Source organism: Carica papaya, chromosome 3 (assembly GCF_054855325.1).
Source record: "Carica papaya isolate Zhongbai chromosome 3, ASM5485532v1, whole genome shotgun sequence".
Classification (NCBI taxonomy): Eukaryota; Viridiplantae; Streptophyta; class Magnoliopsida; order Brassicales; family Caricaceae; genus Carica; species Carica papaya.
Window position 1 is genome coordinate 20269144 of NC_142311.1, and position 10485 is coordinate 20279628.

Sequence of the window (10485 nt, forward strand, 5' to 3'; positions counted from 1 at the left end):
TGAAGAAGATAGTGAGGCTATAGTGGCTAGATTTTTTAATGGTTTTAATAAGGAGATTTCTAATGTGGTCGAATTGCAGCCTTATATGGAGCTAGAAGATTTTCTTCACCTTGCTTTGAGGGTTGAAAAATAATTGACGAGAAAAGGGAATGCAAGTCATTTTTCTTCCAACACTTCAACATTCAAATCAAATTAGAGGAAATGTGATAAGGCTTTGTCATCTAAGCCTAAGGTAGAATTGAAAGAGGTTCCTAAAGCATCTAGTTCTAGCAAAGATAAAGGTAATCTTGACTCTACTACTAACACAAGAAATATTAAATGTTTTAAGCATCAAGGTGTAGGTCATTACAAGCGAGACTGTCCAAATCAAAGAACTATATTTATGCTTGATAGAGAGCATTCGACTAGTGAAAAAGAGAATGAAGGAGAAATACCATCATATGAAGATGCAATTAATGATGAAGATGAAAAATTTACCATGGCAGAAAGTGGAAGGGTTCTTGTAGCAATAAGAGTTTTGAATATATAAGTACAACAAGACGAATATGATCAAAGAGAGAACTTGTTTCATACTAGATGTCTTGTGAAATATCACACATGTGATGTGATAATTGATGATGGCAGCGTGACAAATGTTGTTAATACTACTCTTGTAGAGAAGTTGGGTTTGTCCACTACAAAACATCCACATCCTTATAAATTGAAGTGGCTCAATGATTACGGGGATATAAGAGTGACAAAACAAGTATTTGTGGTATTTAAAATAAGCAAGTATGAGGATGAATTGTTATTCGATGTAGTACCTATGCATGTTGGTCATCTTTTGTTGGGACATCCTTGGTAATTTAATCGAAGGGTGATGCATAATGGTTTCACAAATCACTACACTTTTAAGAAAGACAGAAAGAAAATTACTCTTGTACCACTTTCACCAAAAGAAGTTTATGAGGATGAGCTTAGAAGAATACAAAGTGAGAAAGAAAACAAAAGTGAAGGAAAAAGAGTGAGCAAATGTGAGACATTCAAGAGTGAGCTTTCAAAAGAAAAAGTGAAAAAAATAATGAAGTGAAAAAGAAAGTGAGTTTGACAAAAGAGGAGCAGAATTCAAATGAGTGTAAAAAGAAAAAAGTGAGCTTGTATGCAAAAAAGAGTGATATTATGAAAGATTGGTTTTCAACAAAAAGTATACTTGTTCTTATGTACAAGGAACTTTATCTAAACACTAACGACCTTAATGTTTATTTACTTAGTGTGTTTGTTTCTTTTTTGCAGGAATATGAAGATGTCTTTCTATAGGAGATACCTAATGGATTGCCACCCATTAGAGGTATTGAGCATCAAATCGATTTCATATATGATGCCTCAATTCCAAATAAACCAGTTTATGGAAGTAATCCAGAGGAGACAAAGGAGCTTCAAAGACAAGTTGATGAGTTATTGGGTAAGGGATTTGTTAGAGAAAATATGAGTCTATGTATTGTTCTGGTATTGTTGGTGCCTAAGAAATATGATTCTTGGTATATGTGTGTTGATTGTCGTGCGATCAATAACATTACGATAAGGTATCATCATCCTGTTCCTAAGTTAGATGATATGCTTGATGAATTATATGACTCCAGTATTTTTAACAAAATTGATTTAAAAATTAGTTATCATCAAATTCGAATGAAAGAGGGCAATGAATGTAAAACTACTTTCAAAACAAAATGTAAATTATATGAATGGTTGGTTATGCCTTTCAGTTTAACTAATGCACCAAGTACTTTCATGAGACTTACGGATCATGTTTTGAAATATTTCATGAAAAAACTTGTTGTTGTGTACTTTGATGATATCGTTGTGTATTCTAGAGATTTGAATGAACATGAAGAACATTTGAGGAGTGTTTTAGTTACCTTGAGAAAATAGAGGTTGTATGCTAATTTCAAGAAGTGTTCTTTTTGGTTTAGATTGAATTGTGTTTTTAGATTTTGTTATGAGTAAACAAGGTGTTGAAGTTGATGAAGAGAAGATAAATGCTATTAAGAGCTGGCCTATTCCTAAATCAATAAGTGAGATGAGAAGTTTTCATGGTTTGGCTAGTTTCTATAAGCGATTTATAAAAGACTTTAGTACCATTGTTGCACCACCTATAAAAGTAGTAAAAAGGAATTGTGTTTTCAAGTGGGATAAGGATCAAGAGCGAGCATTTAATTCGTTAAAGGATAAGCTTTGTTCAACACCTTTTTTTTTTTTGTCTAACTTTGCTAATACTTTTGAAATTAAATGTGATGCTTCAGATGTTGGTGTTGGGTCTGTTTTTATTCAAAGAAAAAGACCAATTACCTACTTTAGTGAAAAGCTCCATGGTTCTTCATTGAACTATTCTACCTATGACAATGAACTTTATGCTTTGGTTCTAGCTTTGGAGAATTGACAACATTACCTAAGGCCTAAGGAATTTTTCATTTATACTGGTCATCAATCATTGAAGTTCTTAAAGGGGCAAGGTAAGTTGAATAAGAGGCATGCTAAATGGGTTGAGTTCATTGAAATATTTCTTTATGTGATTAAGTACAAGCAAGGTAAAGAGAATGTTATGACAGATACACTTTCAAGAAGGTACTCTTTACTCAATGCTTTAGGTGCTCGACTGCTTGGTTTTGAACATGTTAAATCTCTTTATGAAAATAATTCTGATTTTTCTAGCATTTTTAAGGCATGTGAGAAAGTTACATTTGGTAAGTTCTATAGAATGGATAGGTTTTTATTTAAAGAGAATAAGTTGTGCATACCTATTTGTTCTATGTGAATGTTGCTTGTTAAAGAATCTCATGGGGAGGTTTGATGGGATATTTTTGTATTTCAAAAACTTTAGATACTTTAAAAGTCGATCTTTCGTCTCTCTTGGCAATTCTTCAAGCCCACAGGTTTTCTCATGGGCTTCAAGCCCATTCTTTTGTCTCATCTTGGATCTCTAGGTCCGGTTAGATCTAACTTGGACCTTCCTTTTGACAACTTTTGGGCCTCCAAGGCTGTCCCTTTCTTAACCCAATCTTGGTCACAAGGTTTGGATCTCTTTGGGTGCTCATTGGGTCAAGTACTTGGCCCCATATGCAAGAGTTTTGAGTTCTTCTCCTTTGAACCCTTGGACTAAGTTTCAAATCCCTCTTTAGATGAATTTTGGACCTGGGCCACTACTAGACTTCTTTTTGGGCCAGGATTATTGGCCCATTCAAAGGTGGTCTCGACTTGGACTTCTGGGATTGTTTTTGGGCCAGCTAGAATCACATCAATACCATTTTTAATTTTGTAGATCACATATAATTTTTCTTAAAAACTAATTTTTACATAACTAAATTTAATATGTATTAAATGCTATTATTAATTTAACTATAGTAGTTAAGTACAAGATAACATATTTTAAAATTAAGATTTAAATTATCCTATTTGAGAAAAAAAAATCAAAGTATTTATAGTCCTAACTTTTTTAATAATGATATCTTTATATGTACCTAAAAGTCAACGATGTTTTTAAAAATATTTTCTCTGAAACAAAAACGATGCAAAGAACCACATAAAGTTATATTAATAAGAAAGGCATCAAATTTTCTATATTTGGTTACCCACCCCAAAATCAGTTATTTCCTTTTTAAGATTTACTACACTATTTATTTTCTAGATTTATGTTAACTCTTCTAAACATTGATTTCTCTAGGGTTTTTCAGTCTGTCACTGCAAATGAAATTTCTCTGTTTCAATACTTTTTTCAACCTCAATCACTCTAATCACATCTAGGTATTCTTACTTTTTCTTTATAGTCATTTTCTCTTTAATATGTTTACTTTTCAATTTCTTTACTTTGTTGTTGTTACTTAGATAAGCTCACATCTAATTTAACTTTCAATTGGTAACGAAAATTAATGAATTGTTATATTCTTATTCTCTATTGAATTTGATTAGCTCTAAAAGTTCAATTAGATGATTTTATGTATTTATAAAAATTGTTGAATTCTGATGGATTTTTAAATATGCAAGATTTTTCTTATTAAATTGTTTTCTAAGAGCTAAAAATTTCACCGTCATATGTTAGTTCTTCCCTTTCGTTCTTTTCTTCAACAATTTTTGTCTTATATGCCTAATTTGCTAAAGAAAATAGAAATATTCCATGAAAATACATAAGAATTTTCTTGAGCTCTTCATTAGTGACTTCAAATTTTGGTTTCTTTTAACTTTCAGTTTCGTCTATGTTTTTGTTTAATTAGATATAATTTTCAAATTTCAAACTTTCAAATTTAGTTTCTTCATTAGTTTTAATGCCTAACTTAATTGATTGTAACAAAATTTATTTTCGATATGGGTTTTTTATTCTGAAAATCTGGCACAATGCTCATATTTTTTATATTGTATAGTTATCATGTGGAGATTGTTTACTTTCTTTTATAAGATTCGTCTCAAATTCTTATTTGATTTTCGATTCCTAATTTATTTATAGTCGTTCTTTAAGGTCTTTACTTGGAGAATAATTTTAAACTTTCACTACAAATATGATTCACTTACAACTATTTGTTGTTAGCTTTTACTTAATGGCTTTTCGTAGTTCTCCTTTGCAGAGAGAGTTTATGTTCTAGAAATTTTGAGAATATTTTGGGTTGCTTATGTGCAATTATAAACTCTTGTCTTGGGTCAATATCATTTGAGTTTAAGAGTATTTGAGTTAAAATTTTTTAGACCTTTTTTAGATAATAGTTTGGAAATGATTCGTTCTATTTTTAGTTTTTATTTAACGATTTTCTTTTTCATGTGACCTTTGTAAAGTTGAACCATACTGGTTTTTTATACTTACTAATTATCTAATTTCTCCATACCAATTGAAACCTCAGTTTCAAACTATTGTTAACACTTCTTTTCATGTATCAAATATTTATACCACTAAATTAAACTCTTCTTTTATTTTCAACAAATGGGATGGTTCTTTGTTGGTTTCTTCTAATTTCACATAGTTTGTATCGATATTTAATCACATACTATTTGAATTTTGATAATAAAATCATTCCTCAAATTTTTTTTTTGCATATCAAGGAATTAATAAGACTTTTTTTTTTCTCTAAAACATCATAGATCTCATTCTAGTATATGTAATTAAATTTCTAAAAAATTTGCTTCATACTTTCATTCTATTGGCATATAATAACTTATTTTTTTAAATACGTTTTTAACTATGAACATGTAACTATTATTATTTATATAAGCTCCAATTGACCCTTCTTTTATCTCTCTTTTTCTTGCATTTACTATTTTTTTTATAATCTGTTTGGATACTTTAGTTACTAGTTTAGTAGGCTTCACGAAACTGTTGTGTGTATGTTCTAATAATCAATGGTTGAACCAATGTAACAATATTATTGGTACAGACTGAACAATGGTTTTTAATGGAAGAAATCTAAATAGCTCCATTGATATTGTAATGTAGTCTTCACTTTCAATGAAGAAAAACAAGCATACCAATGATCGAAGACAAAAGGCATATACAAAATCACCATCATTAATTAGTGCTGAAAATGAAGATCTTGGAAAACAAGCAAAGACAGTTTCTAAAAGTAAAACCAACAAAAAATTTATTGTTACTTCTCCTCAATCATTGTATGTGGAACATGTCGATCTTGATCAGCAAAATATTGGTAAAGAAAGATGGTTTGATGAGAGTGAATCAATGTGGTTATCTTCAGATACTACGTCCATATCATTATTTTTTGAAGAGCATAGATTATCAAGTCCATTTCATCTTTTAGTTGGTCAACAGACAATCTCATGGTTAGCAAACTTGGCAGATAGTTATCTTTCATTGGGTGAAGGGGTTGTTTTTCTTGATGGACAAGAAACAAATTCCATGGCGGCCCTAAAGAAGACACCACAAGAAAAACAAGATGAAAAAACAACTATTAATTATCAAAATGATTCTATAGACTCCCCCATTGATATTTTTCAAAGTAGAAAGTCTTCAACTAATCCTGATTATTATTCTCCAATATCAAAAATGGAGAAAAATAGTTTGTTGCATTCTTTTGAAGATTCCAAGTGGGTTTCAAATTATGAGAATACTCTGCTATCTAATTTGACAATAATAGGAGTTGAGGATGAGAAATCACAAAATGATTCATCTTTCCAACAGGATCAAGAGGTTGTTGAGCCACTTTTTTGGCCATTTGAATGGGAATTTGATTGGACTTCTCAAGATATCAACAAATATTTTGCTATGTCTCCTCAAAGATACATGATAGATATGAAAATTGCTTACAGAGATGGGCGTGGGAAAAGGCTTACCTTCAACACAGAAAAAATGGAATCAGATGTTGTCAAGAGGGTCAACAGTATACCTTCAATAGTGAGAAATTCAAACAAATTGGATATAAAGATGGAAGTGGCAGATGACCCAAAAGCTTATTCCCCAAATTCAATCCATAGAAATAAAGAATTTTCATCAAACCAAGAGCTTCCAATTGAGAATATATTGGGACTTAATGAGTTTGATGGACATGAAGGAATTGATTTTGAATTTTCTGAAGATATTTTCTCCATGAATGATTTTTTTTGAAGAACTAGAGTTCTTTAGTGGAGTTTATTATCAACATAATTTACTTTTATCGTTTCAAGAAATGTAAGTATTTTTCAGTTTTTAGGTGGACTTTCCTATTAGTTATATATAAAAAATGGCATTAGAGCATTATGTAAGTAAATTTTTCAAAATTTTAGTGAGGTTCACTTTAATTTAAAAAGAAGTTTGGAGCGGAAAAAGGAAAAATTATTGTATGTGAATACATATTATACATTTAGATGTTTAAAAGTGAAATAAAGTAATATTTTTTCTAAAAAATGAAAGAAGCAATAATAATGTAATCTATTGATTAGGATATTTATCTTTTACCTCAACATCACAAATTTAAATCTCCTTATAACATTGTGTAAAAACTTATAAAATTCCATACACGCCCAAGGACAAATATGTCTTTTTAAGTTATATGACCACTTTGGTCTTTTCATAATTAAGAAGCCCTAATTTCGGTCTTTTTACTTCTGCGCGTGTCGAGTCAAGCTCGACTTTCAACTTCGGGGACTGTTATCATTTTCCAAGGGCTAACCTTGTTCTGTCGTGGCCATCGCCTTTGCCGGCAAGTCTTCCCTTTTCTCTCTAATCTCGTTTCTCGTCTCTTACTTTCAATGTTGTCATCAATCCTGGTATTTATTGTAGATCAATGATTTGTGGTTTGTTTGATTTTACGGACTGAATGGCTTAGTTAGGGTTTTGTTAAGTTGGTGATGACAGATTTAAGATTTGATCTGCCAAATGATGTTTGGGATATTGCGCAAGGGCTTTGAGTTCCTAGTACTTCGATAGGAACTTTGAGAAGTTGTCAATTAGACACCCTCTTCTGATGGCAGGCGGTGTTATTTTCAATTCGCTTTTTTATTTTTGAGCTTTATTAAATGGCGTTCTAGAGGATTCCGAGTATGTCATTTGTTGTCTGGAGCTAGATTTTCATCACATCGATTTTCCAAAAAGATAACAAGAAGCAGATTCGTTTGAAATGGTTGAACAGAGAAATATAGTATTTGTTTCCGTTTCATATTTTTTCTGTTTCAGCTTTGTAGAAAGTACTTTTGATTTGATTTTGTAGGAGGTGGCATCATTAATTCCAAGCATTAAATGATAAGGCATGGATTATATCATGATCTATGCGACTAGAGTCAATCTGGTGTTAAGCTCTAACAGAGTTCAGTTCAACTTGGTGTGCGAACACTACCTCAAAAAGCTCCTTGTAAAGTTATTTATCTCACCCTCAAACATGTAAACCCAGTTACAGAAAGGTCAAACATGCAATTTACGGTCTGCAATCTTTAAACAGTGCAAACTGTTCTAGTGAAAACAGGGGTGTGCTTCTTTGAGTGTATGCGTTTGTATGTTTGTCCAAGTTAATCATCAACAATGTAAACTTTTTGTCGAAAAGAGATGTGGGTTTTTGGGTTCTCCAGCTGAGAAATTTAATGTGCAAAATTATCTTATCCAATGCACATTCTATGTTGTACCAGCACAATTTGATGCTTAATTGTTCTTGATGCATGGGCTTTGTAAGAATTGTGTTAACTTATCACCAGTTTGTGTCAAAAGCTTTAAACATCAAGGAATGGAGCAAAAACCCTTGAATATTAGCTCTTTCGGAATTGAAAAGTTCATTTTCTCACCGATTGTTATTCAATTTTTGGTGGTTTATCTACATTTTAAATGTTTTTTGTTGTTTTAAATGCAATCAGGACAAGGGAGCTTATTCAAGTTTAATGTCCAATGAAGCATGTAATTAAGATCTTGACTCTGTTAGTGGCTATCTCTGCCTTTTGGATTGGCCTCATACAGGCATTGATAGTTCCATGTGACCAAACTTCGTTGGTGAGTCTTTTTTCCCCATACTTTTTGTATGAAGTTATTTCTGATTGTTTTGCCTATGTTTTCTCCTATTTTTCTTTTAGTAAGTCTTAATTTTTGGTGTTTTGCAGCTACCTATCTATTTTGTTGTATCACTGGGATGCTATGGTTTATTTATGGTTGGACTTGGTCTAATGCGATTTCCAACTTGTCCTGAAGAAGCACTGCTCTTGCAGCAGGTACTCAACTATTTCATTTTTTTATCCGCTGCATCTTGTTTATTGATAGTTGTTTCATTCATGAAAAAGTGCGTTTGTTGCTGAATAATCATGGTTACTTGATCTTACGTTCTCATAGTAAAATTCTGTCAGAAGTGAAGTTCTTTGCTCACTCTCTCTTTTTTTTATAGTAATAATCTTTAAAAGTCCTTATTAACTTGAGTCCTATCTCTCTTAGACAAGAGATCTGGTCATGCCTCATGGGATACATCCCCGTTAAGAGTCTTTGCTGTTTCAGAATAAAAAAAAATATTCTCACTGGGAATCAGTTAATAGAGCATCTCAATTATCAAATATGAATACCAATAGAAATAGTAATCTTGTATTTATACACTAATATATGTAGGGTTGCAAATATAATGATTTAGAACTAAACCGCGGGAATCAACTTGTTAGGAATTGCCAACAACACTTTGTGTGGTAATTTATTTATTCTTTTGTTTTTTTTTTCCTTTCATGGTGGTGGTCAATCCTGGAAAGGCACGCTTCTGCTAGTGAATGGAAAACCTCATTGATTGCAACTATGAGGATTTGGAATATCAAAATCCAAATCTCTGTTCTGTCGTGGGAAAATGTCTTTTACAGAGATTAACATTTGTGCATTTCTGATCTTGGAACATTACATTAATACTCGTCTATATTTGTTGCTCCATCTACACAAAAGATAAGTAACGATTGTGTATTTTGCTGTTCTTGGAACTCAAATATTCATTGGTCCCTCTATTCTGCATTTCTCTTTGTTAAAAGACTCATTTTGTTGTCAATCCATACATTGATACTCATTATTTTGCAGGATATTCTTGAGGCCAAGGGATTTCTGAAGCAGAGAGGTGTCTGATGTTGGTTCTGACTATTGAGCTTTTCGCAATTTTATGGAAAGGAACCCTAAACAGGGTGTTACCTGGTCTCAAAATTTCTTGTTTGTTTCCTAAGAAAATTTGTTTAAACCAAAAGATTAAAAGATTGGCAGCGCCAGTGGCAAGTACAGCTGTAACTAGATTGTCTGTCTTGTTAGTAGATGGCCAGAACTCATGAATGAGAAAAATGTAGATATACAATATTGTTTTTGCCCTGGGATGATGAACATAGGTTGCATCCCATGATTGTCATGAGATTTTTTTCCCTAATAATATGAAAATAATAAAATAATACTTGTATATTCTTGATTGCGTGATCCAACACTTATATTTTTAAGCTTTATTATAAGTTACTGTGTTTTTTTAAGTAAATTATGTTATTGTTGATTATTATGTTCTTTTAAATAAATTGTGTTATTATTGATTACTATTAGTAGTATGAAAATATTATCTCGATTTAATAAAATATAAATTTTACATGTTAGATCTTCTCATTTCTGTCATTTGACTTATATTTTTGGTGTAGCATATGAAATTACATCAACATTTTTATATATATTGAGTAATGTAGAAAACTCTCTCTATTTTTTTTGTGAGAGAATCTTTAAAATTACCATGTTGGGATTCATGAAAGCCTATGCAAGAATCAAATTCTGAGTATAGAATCCCAAAATTTAAGTTGGTGATCATGGGAAAGCATCCAAGCATGTTCTGAAGTAATTAATTAAATAAATAATTTCCTCCTGTATAGAATACATATATATACATATATATATGTACATAGCTCGTGGTGAATATTACAGAAAAGATGATTGGAATCACAGTGGTTACATTGAATGGAGAATTGATAATGCTGCATGAGGTGGAGAATGTGAGGATAAATGAATTGAGGGAAAAGATTGAAGGAAGAATAAATGTACAAAACGTTCCTCTTGAAAATCAGATCTTCACT

The 10485-nt window shown here is 31.5% G+C and overlaps 1 protein-coding gene and 1 pseudogene across 2 annotated transcripts; both read left to right on the forward strand.

The window, feature by feature from the left end:
• The first annotated feature begins 2578 nt into the window (after positions 1–2578).
• LOC110812932 (uncharacterized) lies at positions 2579–6574 on the forward strand. The gene is made up of 3 exons (XM_022039858.2): positions 2579–2720; positions 2961–3079; positions 5453–6574. Exons 1-3 carry the CDS (start codon positions 2579–2581, stop codon positions 6572–6574), a joined length of 1383 nt encoding a protein of 460 aa, XP_021895550.2.
• A 464-nt stretch (positions 6575–7038) lies between these two features.
• On the forward strand, positions 7039–9835 carry LOC110812958 (dolichol-phosphate mannose synthase subunit 3-like; annotated as a pseudogene). The gene is made up of 4 exons (XR_015817921.1): positions 7039–7148; positions 8290–8422; positions 8530–8637; positions 9470–9835. The product of XR_015817921.1 is annotated as a dolichol-phosphate mannose synthase subunit 3-like (transcript).
• Positions 9836–10485: the final 650 nt, after the last annotated feature.

Excerpts from the sequence above, each read along its gene's own strand:
- LOC110812932 (XM_022039858.2), top strand. The coding sequence starts at position 2,579 with ATGACAGATACACTTTCAAGAAGGTACTCTTTACTCAATGCTTTAGGT. Across the intron at positions 2,721-2,960 it reads ATGTGAGAAAGTTACATTTG|GTCCGGTTAGATCTAACTTG; the intron begins GTAAGTTCTATA and ends TTGGATCTCTAG. Across the intron at positions 3,080-5,452 it reads TTGGGTGCTCATTGGGTCAA|TCTTCACTTTCAATGAAGAA; the intron begins GTACTTGGCCCC and ends ATTGTAATGTAG.